Genomic DNA, 17,344 nt, shown 5'->3' on the forward strand with positions numbered 1-17,344 from the left:
AGGTGGCTGAGGCCTCACTTCCTACGGGGGTACCTGGTCCAGCGAGGCCCCGGCAGGTGCTGCTGAGGGGAAAGGCGTCTCCCTCCCGTATCCTGCTGCCCCTCTGCCACCCCCTCTGCAGGCGAGAGGGCCCTCATGACCACTAGCTTCCGGCCCCCCGGACTCCCTCCCCCACTCCCCCCGCCCGCTGCACAGCCTCAGCCCGGAGCTGCCCTTGTTTCTGGGCGGCCCTGGGAATTGCCTCTAATCTCCTTTCCGCTTCCCCCTGCAGATGGTGATGACGACCCACAACTCTCCTGGGTGGCCTCATCTCCCTCCAGCAAGGATGTTGCGTCACCCACGCAGATGATTGGGGATGGGTGTGACCTCGGCCTGGGCGAGGAGGAAGGGGGCACAGGCCTGCCGTACCCTTGCCAGTTCTGCGACAAGTCTTTCATCCGCCTGAGCTACCTGAAGAGGCACGAGCAGATCCACAGCGACAAGCTGCCCTTCAAGTGCACCTACTGCAGCCGCCTCTTCAAGCACAAGAGGAGCCGCGACCGGCACATCAAGCTGCACACGGGCGACAAGAAGTACCACTGTCACGAGTGCGAGGCCGCCTTCTCCCGCAGCGACCACCTCAAGATCCACCTGAAGACGCACAGCTCCAGCAAGCCCTTCAAGTGCTCCGTGTGCAAGCGCGGCTTCTCGTCCACCAGCTCGCTGCAGACGCACATGCAGGCCCACAAGAAGAACAAGGAGCACCTAGCCAAGTCGGAGAAGGAGGCCAAGAAGGACGACTTCATGTGCGACTACTGCGAGGACACCTTCAGCCAGACGGAGGAGCTGGAGAAGCACGTGCTCACCCGCCACCCCCAGCTCTCCGAGAAGGCCGACCTGCAGTGCATCCACTGCCCCGAGGTCTTCGTGGACGAGAACACGCTGCTGGCCCACATCCACCAGGCCCACGCCAACCAGAAACACAAGTGCCCCATGTGCCCCGAGCAGTTCTCCTCCGTGGAGGGCGTGTACTGCCACCTGGACAGCCACCGGCAGCCCGACTCCAGCAACCACAGCGTCAGCCCCGACCCCGTGCTGGGCAGCGTGGCCTCCATGAGCAGCGCCACGCCGGACTCCAGCGCCTCCGTGGAGCGCGGCTCCACCCCGGACTCCACCTTGAAGCCGCTGCGGGGCCAGAAGAAGATGAGGGAGGACGGGCCAGGCTGGTCCAAGGTGGTCTACAGCTGCCCCTATTGCTCCAAGCGGGACTTTCACAGCCTGGCCGTGCTGGAGATCCACCTGAAGACCATCCACGCAGACAAGCCCCAGCAGAGCCACACGTGTCAGATCTGCCTGGACTCCATGCCCACCCTGTACAACCTCAACGAGCACGTCCGCAAGCTGCACAAGAACCACGCCTACCCCGTCATGCAGTTCGGCAGCCTGTCCGCCTTCCACTGCAACTACTGCCCGGAGATGTTCGCCGAGATCAACAGCCTGCAGGAGCACATCCGCGTCTCCCACTGCGGCCCCAACGCCAACCCGCCCGAGGGCAACAACGCCTTCTTCTGCAACCAGTGCTCCTTGGGCTTCCTGACGGAGTCCTCCCTCACCGAGCACATCCAACAGGCCCACTGCAGCGTCGGCGCGTCCAAGCTGGAGTCCCCGGCGGTGCAGCCCGCGCAGTCCTTCATGGAGGTCTACTCCTGCCCCTACTGCACCAACTCGCCCATCTTCGGCTCCATCCTGAAGCTCACCAAGCACATCAAGGAGAACCACAAGAACATCCCGCTGGCCCACGGCAAGAAGTCCAAGGCGGAGCAGAGCCCGGTCTCCTCTGACGTGGAGGTGTCTTCCCCGAAGCGGCAGCGGCTCTCAGCCAGCGCCAACTCCGTGTCCAACGGCGAGTACCCCTGTAATCAGTGCGACCTCAAGTTCTCCACCTTCGAGAGCTTCCAGACCCACCTGAAGCTGCACCTGGAGCTGCTGCTGCGGAAGCAGGCGTGCCCGCAGTGCAAGGAGGACTTCGACTCGCAGGACTCCCTGCTGCAGCACCTCACGGTGCATTACACGACCACGTCGACCCACTACGTGTGCGAGAGCTGCGACAAGCAGTTCTCCTCGGTGGACGACCTGCAGAAGCACCTCCTGGACATGCACACCTTCGTGCTGTACCACTGCACGCTGTGCCAGGAGGTCTTCGACTCCAAGGTGTCCATCCAGGTGCACCTGGCCGTGAAGCACAGCAACGAGAAGAAGATGTACCGCTGCACGGCCTGCACCTGGGACTTCCGCAAGGAGGCCGAGCTGCAGGTGCACGTCAAGCACAGCCACCTGGGCAACCCGGCCAAGGCCCACAAGTGCATCTTCTGCGGGGAGACGTTCAGCACCGAGGTGGAGCTGCAGTGCCACATCACCACGCACAGCAAGAAGTACAACTGCAAGTTCTGCAGCAAGGCCTTCCATGCCATCATCCTGCTGGAGAAGCACCTGCGGGAGAAGCACTGCGTGTTCGACGCGGCCACGGAGAACGGCACGGCCAACGGGGTGCCCCCCGCCGCCACCAAGAAGGCCGAGCCCGCCGACCTGCAGGGCATGCTGCTGAAGAACCCCGACGCCCCCAACAGCCACGAGGCCAGTGAGGACGACGTGGACGCGTCGGAGCCCATGTACGGCTGCGACATCTGCGGGGCGGCCTACACCATGGAGGTCCTGCTGCAGAACCACCGGCTGCGGGACCACAACATCCGGCCGGGCGAGGACGACGGCTCACGCAAGAAGGCCGAGTTCATTAAGGGCAGCCACAAATGCAACGTGTGCTCGCGGACTTTCTTCTCGGAGAACGGGCTGCGCGAGCACCTGCAGACGCACCGGGGCCCCGCCAAGCATTACATGTGCCCCATCTGCGGCGAGCGCTTCCCCTCGCTGCTGACGCTCACCGAGCACAAGGTGACCCACAGCAAGAGCCTGGACACGGGCACCTGTCGCATCTGCAAGATGCCCCTGCAGAGCGAGGAGGAGTTCATCGAGCACTGCCAGATGCACCCCGACCTGCGCAACTCGCTCACGGGCTTCCGCTGCGTGGTCTGCATGCAGACGGTCACCTCCACGCTCGAGCTCAAGATCCACGGCACCTTCCACATGCAGAAGCTGGCGGGCAGCTCGGCGGCGTCCTCCCCCAACGGCCAGGGGGTGCAGAAGCTCTACAAATGCGCCCTGTGTCTCAAGGAGTTCCGCAGCAAGCAGGACCTGGTGAAGCTCGACGTCAACGGGCTCCCCTACGGCCTCTGCGCCGGCTGCATGACCCGCAGTGCCAACGGACAGGTGGGCGGCCTGGCCCCGCCCGAGCCCGCCGACCGGCCGTGCGCCGGCCTCCGCTGCCCCGAGTGTAGCGTCAAATTCGAGAGCGCCGAGGACCTGGAGAGCCACATGCAGGTGGACCACCGCGACCTCACGCCGGAGACCAGTGGGCCCCGGAAAGGCACCCAGACGTCCCCAGTGCCCCGGGTAAGTGCCGCCGCCCGAGCGTGTCCCTGCTCCTGGGGGCTCCTGCCCCCTGCTCGTGGGGGCTGAGCCCCAGAGGAGCCACCCACACTGACTCTGTTCCTCCTGGTGACAGTCCCTTTGGGAGCCCAGGGAAGCAGCACTGCAGGAGACCGGGGTAAAACCCCAGAGTTGCGTTTCCCTTCCAGCTGTGGGACGTGCATCTGTTATGGATCTCTCTGGGTCTCATTTGCCACGTGCTCGTCTGTAAACGGGGAATAATGGTCTTGGCGTCGGAACTGCTGTGCGGGGCCCGTGGCGTCATCCCGCTGAAGGGTCCGTGTGGTGGCCCACCACAGTGCGTGTTCCCGTCCTGCCGGCTGCCATCTTTTTATTGCTCTGGGGAGGGCTGCTTCCCCTGCTTCCTGGGCCTCCTTGGGAAAGTCTCTTTACGCTCTGGGTTTTAGATCCAGGAGTCTTTTGACAGGTCAAGGAGCTAATATACACATAAAGGGCTCAGTCATGCTCGTTATAATCACCAGCTGATATTGTCGTCATCAACAGCCCCATTATAGTTAGTGCAGTTGCTGCTGCATAGAAGGTCCTAGAAATGGTTCTAATTACTGTTATTAATGATTGACTGATCGGTTCATTCATTCATCAGATTTGTTCTGAGCACCCATTATGTTTCCGGGGTTTTTAGCAGCCAAGGAGAGTCAGACATGGACCCTGCTCTGAGGACTCCCAGACCAGGGGATCTGGGCTTCTTGGAGGATCCACGCGGGCCCTGGGTACAGTGGCCCTGGCCCGTGGGGCCCTCAGGTGTTGGGACGGGCTGGGGATTCCCATCGAGTCAGGGTTGTGTGCTCCAGGCTGAGAAGGTGCCAAGCGGATCTCGGGGGTGTCTTACCCTGGAGGGCTGCGGTTGGTGCCACGGGCATGGAGGCGAGATTTAAGGGAAGGGCTCCCTGCCACAGATGCCTGCTGGAAGACAGGGTGTTTGCCGAGGGGGTTTCACTGTGGGATCAGAACTGGGGCCTGCACGCTGGGATTCTGAGGGGGAGAGTGAGTGAGTGGGAAGGAGGCTGCACGGTGGGAGGCACTTAGGGGCTTCCTGGCCCAGCTCCCCACTGAGGCCCAGCGAGCCGGAGGGCCTGTCCACGGTCACCTGGCTGGACAGAGAAACACCTGGGTGAGGTTAGAGCCATGTGTCTGGCTGCGGCTTGATGTCTTTCCTCAGAAGCCCATCTGGAGCAGAGAGCCTCTTCTAGGGGCGTTAACACCCCAGTGTCTCAAGGCCTGAGCCAGACAGAGGTCCTGGACGCGGGTCCCTCCCGGCCACCGCTGCCCACCTCTCCCCCTCAGTCTCCGCTTGCTGGGGGGGCCGACTTGGGAGCACGTGGGCCTGGAGGCAGGTGCCTGGGCTAAGCTCTCCCTCTGCCAGTCCTCACTGGGGTCTGACTTCTCCGGGCCTCTGTCCTCACCTGTCAAGCCCAAGGGTAATAGTGACACTAGAGTGACAGCAGTGGTGTCCATCTCCACAGCCCACATCACGTGGGAGCCACAGGGGCCGTTCTGGTTTGGGGTCAGCAGCTGCTCCGACGGTCAGTTGTTAACTCTCACCATTCGTTCCTGTGCTGACCTCAGCGTTTCGCTCTGAGAATTCAAAGCGCTTAGTAAACGTCACTCGTCATTTTCCCATTTATAATCACAACTCACACTTATCAAGGGATGAGGATGTCCGAGCACTTTTTCTATTTAACAACAGTGTCTTCACAACACTCGCTTTGCAGACAAGGCCACGGGAGTTCAGAACGGTGAGGCAGCGTGCGATGAGCCCGCAGCTTTCAAGAGGCAGGCAAGGGGTTGGAACCCACAGCCTGAGCTCGTGCCCAACACTCTACCCAGCATGTCTGGAGCCCATCCTGGTTGCAAGAGGGGAGAGGCTGGCTGGGGCGAGGTCCGGGAGGTCACCCCCATGTTCAAGCTGGGCCCTGCACGCCCCTCTTCCAGGTGTACCCCAGCCCATCCCTGTCCATTCGGTACTGCCCGCCCCTGCTCTAGGGTTCTGACAGCCACAGGGCTCCCCAGTCTGCCCTGGATCCTGCATCCAGTACCACTTCCTAAAGGCCCTTCCTGGGTGGGCACTGGCTCTTATATGGTTTCCATGGCAACAGGCTAGGAGCCTTGCCATGACCTCTGTTTTGGCAAAGAGAGGATGCAGGCTCAGAAAGGTGGAGCCATGTACCCCAGGATGCACAGCTGTGTGAGGCACTACAGGGGTTCATACCCAAGGGGCTTGTTTTCTGGTACCCGACAGCCTTCCTCTCCCTGTGCCAGGCCTGTGAGAGAGGAGGTGCATTGACCATCACATCTAGAGGCCTGGGCTGATGGGCCATTTGCAGAAAGGAGCTAGACAAAGCCCGGGCACCTCCCCAGGGAAGGCACAGCCCCTGGAGCCTTGCCCCTCTCTGGGCACGCCTGGGGGCAGGGCCCAGCTGTCTGTGAACCCCCCCTCCCTCCCCCAGGACTCATGCATGGAAGAGCAGACTCTGGGGCTGCACAGGGGCTTGGGGGCTGGCAGGCTGGGGCCCATGGGAGTGTATCCATAGCAACCAGCTCTCCGAGGACTGGGCTCCCGTGGGGCCGAGGCTGCGTCAGCTGGGGCATGAAGCATCACGGTTTCTGCCCCCCTCTGTTTATGAGTAATAACAGCATCACCCCGCTCCAGGCCAGCGTGGGCAGACCCTGGTGCTCCATCGGCCCACCAGACCCTCCGGTGCCTCTCCCTGCTGTCACGTTCCATCTTACAGTGGGGTAAACAAACGGCCAGGTTACAGGGCTTGTCCAGGTTGCACCAGCTTTGTCACCTAGGCCAGAACTGTCCAAGGCCGTCTGGGACACGGAGCCGAAGCAGCTCAGACAGTGGGCTCCGGAGGGAGCCTGCCCGGCCTCGAATCCCAGGTCCCCTGCTCACCAACGTGGGGCTTTGGCAGGTGGTTTAGCCTCTTGACCCCAGTTTCTCCATCCCAACAGTGGAGCTTGCAGTGAGTGTGAGCTTTCAGAAGAAACAGTGGCTGCACGTAGTAGGTGCTCAATAAATGTGAGCTGTGATCATGACAATAGAGGTTCTGCAGCTATGGCTGTCTGTTCCCTCTCCTGCCCTCCTGATCCTGTCTCCGCCATTCCCTTTCTGCTCTGGGCCCTCTCTGAGGCTGCGCAGGGCTGGGCTGGGGGAGGCAGCCCTGGCCACAGACCGTAGGGCTCAGCGTTGCTTTTCCTGGGCTGGGCCCTGGGGAACTGCCTTGAAAGCCAAGTTCTCTCTGTGATTATGTCTCCTATTGGGAGCGGATGCTCCAGGGGAGGAGGGGGGTCTCTAGAAGATGGAGAAGGGGAGACAGACCAAGAGGAGCTGTTGAGGGGAAGACGGGGGCTGCCCAAGGGTGCAGCAGGGGAGAGGCAGAGGGGAAATGGAGGGTGAGTGGCAGAGTCCTTGCCTCCTCTCCCGTGCTCGTGGCCCACCGGCCTATGGGACTGGCCCGCCCCTCCGGGTGCCCTCTGCTTTGGACATGAGCAACCCCGGCCTCGCATGCAAAGCCACAAGGGCTGTCTTTGTGCAGGGCCTCTGGGTACACATGTGCCCTAGCAAGTGTTGGTGTGGTGAGCCTGTGTGTGCGTGACTGCACATGTACACGCTTAGGCGTCCGTGTATGTACACGAGGGTACCTGTGAGCTTGGGGCTGAGCACGCGCATGTGTCAGAAGCCTTTTGTGCACCTGTGGGCACACTGAGAGAGGTGGGTGGGGCTGTCAGGGTCCCAGTGAAGGCGCTGAGAGTGTGTGTCTCTGGGGTTGTGATTGGATGTGTCAGCCTGCATGAACCTGTGCTCCTAAGGTTGTTCCCCACTCCTCTGAGGGTGTCACACCCAAGCCCGTGTTACAGGGAGCTGGTTGTAGTGTGGGGTGTGGGGTGAGTCTGTGAGGGGCTTGTGTGTTATTGGTGAGTTGGGGGGTGAGGCAGGGTGTACATACGTATGCTTGCACGTCTGTTTATCCTTATGTGCTTGTTCATGCTTGTGTAGACGGATGGATGGGTAGACAGTGTAGGTGGACAGGTGGATGGATGTGTGTGTGTGTGTGTGTATTATGTCGATGGATGGGTAGACAGTATAGGTGGGTAGATGGATGGGTGTGTGTATATGTCTGTATGTATAGATAGATGGGTAGGTAGAGAATAGGTAGATGGATGGATGGATGGATGTGTGTCTGTGTGTGTGTGTAGATGGATGGATGGGCACATAGATGGATAGGTAGATGGAAGATGGGTTTGAGCACACTTGAGCAGGACAGCCTCCCTCAACTTCCTTTCCGTGGTCCTGCTGTGTGCCCACACCTTGGGATGGGGCAGGTTCCCCAGGTCTAGCAGGAAACAGCTCTTTTGCATCGTAGGCTGACACCCCTTCCCCAGGCTGGAGAGCTGGATTCAGAAGCAGGCGGGAAGAGAGGGGACCGGACAGGCCAGGGAGGGGACCAGAGCCATTCTGGGAAGTCTGGAGCCAGGACTTCCAGAACTTTGGCTTTGTTTCCATGGCAACAGCTGGAAACTGTTTAATTTCCCCCACCCCTTTTTTTTTGGTTTCCAAACAGAAAAAGACATACCAGTGCATCAAGTGCCAGATGACCTTCGAGAACGAGAGAGAGATCCAAATCCATGTTGCCAACCACATGATCGGTAAGAGTGTTTCCTCCCACGCGTGCAGGGCCGCGCACGCATCGGGGTTTGAAGTGTGCAGTTTTGGTCTTCATTTCACTGGCTTTTAGGGCAAAGGCTGGAGTCAGTCCTGCTGCTTCGGAGGCGTTTCAGGCAGGAGCAAACGTATCAGAGCTGGAGCACTTTCTCCATCCCAGCCTTCCTGGTGCGGCTCCACTCACATCACAGTCAAACTTTTGACAGTCTCTTCCATTTCCCCGCATAAATTTCCGTCCGTTTCTGAAATGAAGTGCTTTCCAGTTGTCAAGCACTCAGGGGCAATTATGCTTCAATTTCGTATGTCACGACACTGAATAGATTTAACTGCTCACATTTCCCCACTAAACGTGGTGAATTCCTCAGGCACATTGTCCAAACAGAATGCTTACAAAGTTATTGCGGTACTTTTCCTGTTTCTCTTCAAGGGGTTTTGGACTTTGGAAAATTCAGCCTTTTTAAAAGGGGAGCTTTCAAAGTCCCATGGTGTCCCCTCATGGCTGAGGTGAGGAGGGAAGCTGTGGATGGCTGTGTCTCCCTGGCAGGGGTGCCCTCACTGTAAGAAACGGCACAGCTGGATTTCTGCTAAGCCCAGAGTTGGCTTGGGGAGGGGGTTTTGGCAGTGAGACCTTGGAAGTTTCTGGAATCCTGGTCTTTGGTGGAAGTATGATCACCTTCTCCAAGCCCTTGCCTTCTGAGAAGTGGGGCGTCACGTCTGGTGTTGGGCATCCTGACCCTTGCCTGCTGCCTCCGCACTTTTCTTCCTCTAAATCTTTTCAGTATAGTCTTAACAACCACCACGCCAACAGATACTGTTGTACAAAACCCTTGAATGATTGCATACATTTAAAAAAAAAATCCATTAAAGCGTACCGCTGATGACTTCTCACGAAACAAGCACACCTGTATATCCACTGCCCAGCTGAAGAAACAGCTTCCTGCATCCCAGAAGCTCCCCCCGGCCCTTCCCCCCACCAATGAAAGGTCATCGCCATCCTGATGTTAACAGCATAGGGTGCTTTCGCCTGTTTCATACTACATATGAGATCACACAGCCTCCGCTCGTTTGTGTCCGGCGTCTTTCGCTCATTTCCATTAGTTCCTGTGGACATTGTTCCTTTTCACTGGTGGATAATATTCTGCTGTGTGATCTATTCCACTCTCGATGGACACCTGGGTACTTTCCATGTTGGAGTTGTTTCCAGTCGTGCGCTGTTGTTGACGTCCGTGTGGGTGTCTTTGGGTGAACCCGTGCATGCGATTTTAATGGGCATCTTTCTAGGGCTGGCTTGGTGGCTCACGGGCTGTCAGCAGGTCCTGACCAGTACATTCCCAAGTGGTTGTATGATGTCACGCTCCCACCAGCAGTGTGGGAGTGGCTCCCCGGCCTTGCCACCACCCACGTTGTACATAAAGGCTCTCCTCTAGTGAAGTGGCACTCAGGGTGACTTTCGTCCCCTGGGCCACCCAGCTGCAGCGTCACCATGCTCAGTGAGATGGGCTCCCTGTGTCCCACGGACTCGGAGCAGGTCTCCTGAAGGCTCTGGCCCTGTGTGCGGTGGCGCTTGCCCAGTGGTGAGGGGGCACAGGAGCCCGAGACGGGCAGTCGGGGCCCTGGGAATTCGGCCTCACAGGGAGATGGGTGGTTTTTTAATTTCTTCTGCTTGAAAGCCCCCTGCTGACGTAGAAGAAGGAAACTACCTGTCAGTCACCAGCTGCTGAGAGCGCTTTCAGGGATTGTCAACGAGGTGAAGATGAAGATATCTGAAAACGCTTGCTTTTGTAGCAGGTGTTAATGTGTGTTCCTGTCTGTAAGTGTGAAGGGCGAACGCCTGGCTAATTGGACCACAGCGACTTCAGAGACGGTTTCTGCCCCCTCCCTTCTCTCTTCCACCTTTGCTTTTGTGTGGGGCCTGGGAGCTATGTGTCCTCAGGTGGAAGGTGAGGGGGCTTCTCGCAACTAGAGTGATGGGAAATGTGAAAGGAGGGTCGATGGGCATTTGGGGCTTTGTGTGAGTGGAGGGCCGGGCGTCCAGCAAGGAGTCCTGTCTGGTGGCTGGACAGGGCCTCCACCCACGCCTGCCCTGCAGTGCTGTCAGCTGGCCTGCTCCCCAGGCCACGTGGGAGCTGCCGGTGTCAGAGCCTGAGAGTTCAGTCTAGGCGAGATGGTTCTACAGTTGCGGAAAGTCCCACCACGCAGGCCCTGGGTGTGTGGCCACGAGGCACGGCCTGGGGACCCCATGTGAGCAGTGCCTCCTCTGGCTCTAGCCTGCCCTCCCCGCCTGCCCACTTCCCTTGGCTTCATCAACTCCATTTATCTAGTAGACTGAGCACCTGCTGCCTGCAGAGCGCTGGGCGGGTCTGCGTGGGTGTCAGAGGGCACGGGGACACCGTCCCTGCCTCATAGCACCCCCAGGAGACACGACACTGCACACGCCGTGCAGCGGGGTCACACTGGGTAAGGAGGCCGACAGCCGCCGTGCCCGGAGCCCACCACATGCCAGATACCTCGCAGAGGAGCTTGTTCTCCGTCTCCCGAGGACGTTTAATCACTTCCCCAGGTTCCTCCAGCCCGGGAGTCACGGAGCCAAGGTCGGAATAAGAGCTGAGCCTTCTTCATGGTGTGCGGCTCCCCCACCAGGGTCCGTGGTGGGAAACGCCCCACATGGCACAGTAGCGGGGTGTCGGCAGCAGCTGGCACTATGTGTTCCCAGATGCCACAGTCCCCACTGTCCCTACTGTGTTCTGGGGGGATGCTCTGTGTCCCCAGCCTGGCCCCTGTGGGTACCTGTGTGTGTACCCTTGGGCGTGTACGTACTACTAGGGAGCTGTTGAGGGTTTTGGAGTAGGGTTGGCCTGGACATACTGTGTTTCCCCAAAAAGAAGACCTAGCTGGACCGTCAGCAAAAGTCAATGTAAGGCCCGGTCTTATTTTAATATAAGACCAGGTATAATATAATATAATATAATATAATATAATATAATATAATATAATATAATATAATATAAATGTAATATAAGACTGGGTCTTATATTAATGTTTGCTCTAAAAGACGCATTAAAGCTGATGGTCCAGCTAGGTCTTATTTTCGGGCCAACATGGTAGCCGTGTGCTTTAGGGAGATCAGTGTGGCTGCAGCGTGGAGGAGGAAGAGGTGGGACGAGAACAGAGACCTGCCCGGTCTGGTCCGGAGGTGAGGGAATGAGGCTGGGGAGGGGAGAGGCGGAGGTGCTAGACTATACTTGGCTTGAGCTATGTGCCTAGTTGGCCTGGTGGCTTGGGGAAGTGGCAGGGGGTGACAGTGGGAGGTGTGAAAGGAAGAGAGCCAGGCACCAGAGCCCTAAGGGGGAGGAGGGTGGCTCTGCAGTCTCAGTAAAAAGCACTGGGGCCCAGGGTCCCTGTGGGCAGTTTCCCCTGCTAAATGGCCCGAGCCCAGAGTGGCCACCTGGAGCTGGTGGGGGTAAAAGCCCCCCTTAGTGACACCAAAGGGACTCGGCAGGTAGAAGTGGCACTGTTCAGCTTGGTGGCCTTCTCATAAACTCAGGGCGCTGGGGGTCTGCGGCAGGCCTCCCCAGGGACCCAGACTGCTGGAGACCTCCCCTGGGGGACGCTAAACTGGCCTTTTTATAGCGGGAGACCTCTTCGTGGCTTTGCAGCCTCCAGACCCAGGAGTTATGGTGACTCAGGGACATGTCTCCTTGGAAACATCCCCCAGCACCCCTCTCGAGTTGCTGCTGGCCAGGGAGTGGTGTGGAGCTGATAAGAACGAAGGGTCTTTTGAAACCTTTCCGCAGTGGGGTCTCCTTTGAAATTTCCCCTCCCACAGAGAATGAGGTCCCCTCTCCGGGCTTTCCCCAGCTTTTGAAACAGTTTGAAACACCCTTTCGCCTGCAGGTACATCATTGGAGCAGCCGCAGCTCTGCTGCGTCGCCTCCCACCCGATGGCCTGGTTCTGCCCAGCAGCCCCTTCCTCACCTCCCTCTGCCCCCTCCCACTGCCCCCAGCCCACCGCAGACACTGGGAGGGTGACCCCCCTCAGAAAGTGGCTCTGCAGGAGGCCCCCGCCTTGGGCTCCCTGGGGCCTGCTGAGCAAGAGCTGAAGGAAGACTTTTGGGGGGCCTGGCCAGAGGCAGGGCTCCCCTCCAGTGGTTGGGGAAGGAGTGTCTTCCCATGTGTGTTGAGCATGTGTGTACAAGGCCCTCCTAGGGCACCGGGGGCTCAGACTCCCAGGAAGCCGCCTGGGGAGGCCTGCCCTCCACAGTCGCTCGGGGTCGCCTCTGCTCTCGGCCCCTGTCAGGTGGGAAAAGGGGTCTGAGAACTTGTCCTTGAACTAATGAATTTGCTATGACCCAGGTTGGCCCCAAGGGAGTGACTCAGCCTCTGGGCCCTGTGTCCTTACTCAGGGCTTCACGGGCCCCTGGGGGGAGCCCCGAGGAGGGTCAGGGCTGGGAAGGGACAGTCCTTGGGGAACCTTGTCAGGAATGCTTACCCTCCGTGTCCTTGGAAAGTAGCTGTGGACCTTCTGGCAGGCAGCCAGGCCAGAGCAAGGCCGGTCCCCATGGGGCGTTAGTCATTCTGAAGACGATATTTTCTTGGTCATGTCAGCCCCTTTCCCTGGGTGCCTCTGAAGAGCTGGGCTTTGCTATCGGTGGTGAAGAAATGGGGGGCATTTAGAAGATCAGCCTCTGGTCTCCTTTACAACCCCCCCTTGCTGGGCAGGTGGTACTTTGTGTCCTCTCGCTGTGTCAGGATGGGCCGTGATCCACCTGGAGGGGAAGGGTCTGCTGCTGGGGGGGGGGGGGAGGAGAGAGGGACAGAGAGAGAGAGAGAGAGAGAGAGAGAGAGAGAGAGGTTTTCTGTCTTCGAAGTTTTTAAGGAGCGCGTCCCTGGAGGCATATCGAATGCCACCTTGCAGACCAGTACCCCCTCTCTCGGTGGCTGCTGGCATATCCAGGATCCTTGCCGAAGGCCTGGCCGGCAGCATTTTGGAGGGGAAGGAAGGTCTGGTGGGGAAATCAGTGTCTCGCTCACACCGGGGAAATACAGAATCCCTCAAATACAACTGAAGAGAAAAACGCGCGCAAAGGAAAGGGGGTCCTGTCTGCATGGTGCTGGGGACACATACTGCTCAGCACGGCTGTGTCAGGCTGCTCTGTGGTGCTTTGGATTCAGGTACGACCAGACCCAAAACATCTGTTGAACCTTAATGTGTGATAAAACTGTGTCCCTCTCCCCACAGGGATCACATTTCCAGTTCTGGAACTGTTCTGTCAGAATAACAAGCTTGTACACAGAGCTTGTAATCCAATTCTTTTTTATCGTTTGTTGTTTTTCTCATAATCCCCATGTACGGCACAATCGCTTCCCCCTTAACAGCCCCTGTGGGCGAGGACTCAGTTTCCCTGACTTGGAATCTCATTGGTCGGTTTAAGGAGCTGTGGATCAAGGACTTTGGTCTATGGAGAATCCACCAGTTCTGGATTTTAAAATAGTGGAATTTTCCTCATGTGCATAGATTTCTTTATTTTTTTTAAGAAAGGGAAAGGTCTCTGAGGGTGGTGATTCCCTAGCAGTAAGCCTAGTTCAGTGAATATAATTGCGATTGTCCACGAGGAACCGCTAGGCCAGCTGGGGAGATGGTAACCTCCAAGGATAATAAGGTCAATGTAATAGCACAAGTCTAAGCTAAGGAAGCTCATGGGTAGGCATGGGCATTCCAGGAAAGCTTCCTGGAGGAGGTCACACCTAATCAGGGTCTTAGGAGGTGGGAAGTCATTTGCGAGTGGCCTTTCAGGAAGAGAAAATAGAAGCCAAGAAGACAGTTCATAGAGAAGAGGCCCATGCAGCATGTGGGGAACCTGTAGACACGTTAGTGTTGCTCCAGAATAAATTGTCAGGCAGGAGGTGAGCGGGTCACAGAAGAGCCTGCGGTGAAGCAGGTGAGAGAAGGTAGGGGTGTCGGTTAGGACGGTGTTGGGTTGGAGAAACATTGAAGAGGCCAAACCCCCAGGATTTGGCGATGGAGTGGATATGGGAAGGGGAGAAATTAGGAATGATTCTGAGATATCCAGTGACCATGTTTTGGGTGACGGGTAGATGATACCACACCCGAAGAAGGGCTTTTGAGGCTGGCAAAGATGAGGAGGATGCTAATGTGATGGGTAACGTCTAAGTACCAGGCCCTGCTGACTGTGCCCACCCCTGTTATCACACTTACCCCCACGACAGCGCGTCAGGGGCCGCTGTTATTTCCCCTCTTTTGCACATGGGGAACAGGGGGGACTTGTCCAATATCAAGAGAGGGGCTACGAACTCAGGTAGTGTGATTCCAGAGCCTTCGTAACTCCCGCACCCGAAGGCTCGTCATGCTTGGTGAGCTTGACTTCGCTGGCGATTTGGCCTTGCACGAGGTGCCCCCTGGACAATCTGAGTGCTTGTATCTGGCAGGCGGTTGGCCACACGGGCCGGGAGAGAGGCCTGGGCCAGAGAAGGGGTTTGGAAGCCTCAGCATCGACGGTGACGGCCGCTGGGAGGAGCGAGGGGCAGCAGGGGTGTGGTGTCATCTAGGCTGAGATGGCAGCCGTGTACGAAGCCACGGACACGCCCACAGGGGGCGCTGAAGAGGGTCTGCTGCTCTGTCCTGGGCATAAGCAGGGGCAGCAGAGTCAGCTGGAGCAACGAGCTGAGGGGAGGTGGGGAGACCAGCAGTGTAGACTCAACTGTCCAGGTTCTGGGCTGGGAAGGAGGGTGAGCGGCAGGGCCGAGGGGTCCTAGGGCCACAGGAAGCTTGTTTTTAAGAGGGAGAGGTCGAAGTGGGTTTGTAGGCTGAGAGGAGAGAGCCAGCAGGGGGAGGAGGAGGAGGCACGGAGGGGAGAGAGCGGTGGAGCCGGCCCTGACACCATCGCGGGTGGGCCTCCCCTCTTGCTTTCTGTCACCATGGCTTGGCAGCCTGTGCTGCTGAATTGACTTTGTTCAATGTCCTTTATGGTCGTTTGGCTGCTTGGGAGCAGCTGCTACATGAGACTTTCCCTCGTATCTGCTCCTGGCCGAGCCGGCAGAAGACCAGCGTCCTGTGGCCAGTGGTGCCCCAGGGATTGGCCTGCTCTGCCCTGACCTAGGAGAGGCCAGAGCCTCACACGGGGCTGTGGACACCTGCCGGCCTCCCTTCCTCGTGGGTCCCTGGGGCCCAGTGGGGAGGGTAGGAGGCCTCCTCTGGAGACTCTAGTCCCCTCCCTGAGGCGCCGGGGTGTCCCTCCTGGGCTGACCAGTCTCCGAGGTGCCTACCTGGTGTGGTTTCCAACGCATCTGCCTGGGAAACCAAGGTGGGGAGAGAAGATGTGATTCCCCAGGTGTGCAGCCTGCCCTGAGCCCAAGTCGGAGTGAGAATCCGGGGTCACTGATGGGACTGTTTTCTAAACAGAGGCCCCTTTAGGAAGTTACTGACTTGGGTGTATCCAGTATTTCTTTATTAAGCACCGTTTGCTCACTCTACTGTGGGTGTGAGCATTCTTGAGAGAGTACACACGTGCGTGCGCACACACCACAGGATGTGGAGCTCTACAGTGAAACCCAGCGGTGACGGGCACCCAGCTCCTGGGTGTGTCACTTCATGGCTGTCGTTTCTCCTTTGTATGCTTCAGCTCCTCACCTGTGCAATACCCCATCGTAACAGTGCGTAGCGATTTAGGCAGGCCTCTTTGTGGCAAGTCCAAGACCCAACTCACACTGACTAAGGCATAAAAAGAGGATTATTGGCTCATATTACTGAAAAGTCTGGGGGTGCATTGGGCACAGGCTTCAGGCATGGTTGGATCCAGGGGTTCCAACAGTCATCACCAATCTCTCTCTCTCTCTCTCTCTCTCTCTCTCTCTCTCTCTCTCTCTCTCTCTCTCTCCCCCCCCCGCCCCCCCAATCTCTCAGCTCTGCTTCCTCTTTGTTGCCTTTGTTCCCAGGTGAGCTGCCCTGGTGCGAGATAAACACCAGCAGCTCCCCGCTCCCCGCTCAGCTCAGCAGCCCCAGCAGAGAGGGGCCTGTGCTTCTGCATCAGCAGAAAAGGCCTCAGGAGGCTCCGATGTTGCCCGTAAACCAATCGCTGTGGCCGGGGAGGTGGAGTGGGTTGATTGGTCAGGCCAGCACCACCTGCCCTCCCTGGATGCTGGGGTGGGTCAGTGTCAGTCCCCCTCCCCCAACAATGGGAATGGGAGGGTATTCTTGAAAAGAAAGAGGGTATCTGTTTTCCACAAGGGGGACACAGCACAAACAGTAGAGGGTCACCACCCCTTCCTTTTGGGGGCTGTTTGGAGGATTAAATGAGTTAAAATATATGAAAGATACCCAGCACACTACCTGGCACATATACGTTCTCAGTAAGTGGCAACTATTAACTATTAACTATTATTGTTAATACTATTATTAGTCCTTGAGGCAGGGACTATTTAAAGGTGCTGATAAAGATAGTGATGATGACCTTGGAGCCTTTGTTTACAGAGGACAAATTGAACCCCTCTGTAGCCATGCTACGCTTCTATCCCAGATGTCTGTCCATGGCAGCTCCTAGGATGCCGCTGAGGGCTTCCTGGAGGAGGAAGACTGGCCCTCTGCATTTGTTTCTGAACTTAGGGGCCGCATTCAGTCTCTTACCATTACGTATAATAATCGGTGTGGTTTTCTTGTAGATAATTCTTTATCAAGTTGACGAACTTCCATCTAATTTTCTAACAGTTCTTATCATGAATGGATGTTGGATTTTGTCAAAAAGTTTTTTTTACTGCATCTATTTATGTGACCATGTGCTTTTCTTCTTTAGTCTGTTAATATGGTGAATTACATTTATTGATTTTGAAATATTGAAATAGCCTTGCATCCTTTTTATATATTGCTGAATTCTCTTTGCTAATATTTTGTTAAAGATTATTTAATCTGTATTTTGAGGGATATTGATCTGTGGTTTCATCTTGTCCTGTCTGCTTGGCTTTGGTATTGGACAATATTAGTTTCATAAAGTAAATTGAGAAGTGGTCCGTCTCTCCTATTTTCTGAAAGAAATTATGTGGAATTGGTGTTGATTCTTCTTTAAACATTTGTTAGAATTCTCCAGTGAAATAACCTGGGTCTGGAGACTTCCTTTTAGGGAG

At 57.2% G+C, this 17,344-nt stretch overlaps 1 protein-coding gene across 2 annotated transcripts in view; it reads left to right on the forward strand.

Annotated features, from left to right (window-relative positions):
- Positions 1 to 17,344, forward strand: part of ZNF423 (zinc finger protein 423) — a 299,433-nt gene that overhangs the window by 175,371 nt on the left and 106,718 nt on the right. For both annotated transcript variants that reach the window (XM_074314929.2, XM_074314928.2), the window contains exons 4-5: positions 272 to 3,486; positions 8,109 to 8,193. In XM_074314929.2, the coding sequence (XP_074171030.1) occupies positions 272 to 3,486; positions 8,109 to 8,193 (3,300 nt within the window). The remainder of the gene's footprint in view (positions 1 to 271; positions 3,487 to 8,108; positions 8,194 to 17,344) is intronic.

Source organism: Rhinolophus sinicus, chromosome 8, assembly GCF_057876585.1.
Source record: "Rhinolophus sinicus isolate RSI-liver-muscle chromosome 8, RSI-T2T, whole genome shotgun sequence".
NCBI classification, from domain to species: domain Eukaryota; kingdom Metazoa; phylum Chordata; class Mammalia; order Chiroptera; family Rhinolophidae; genus Rhinolophus; species Rhinolophus sinicus.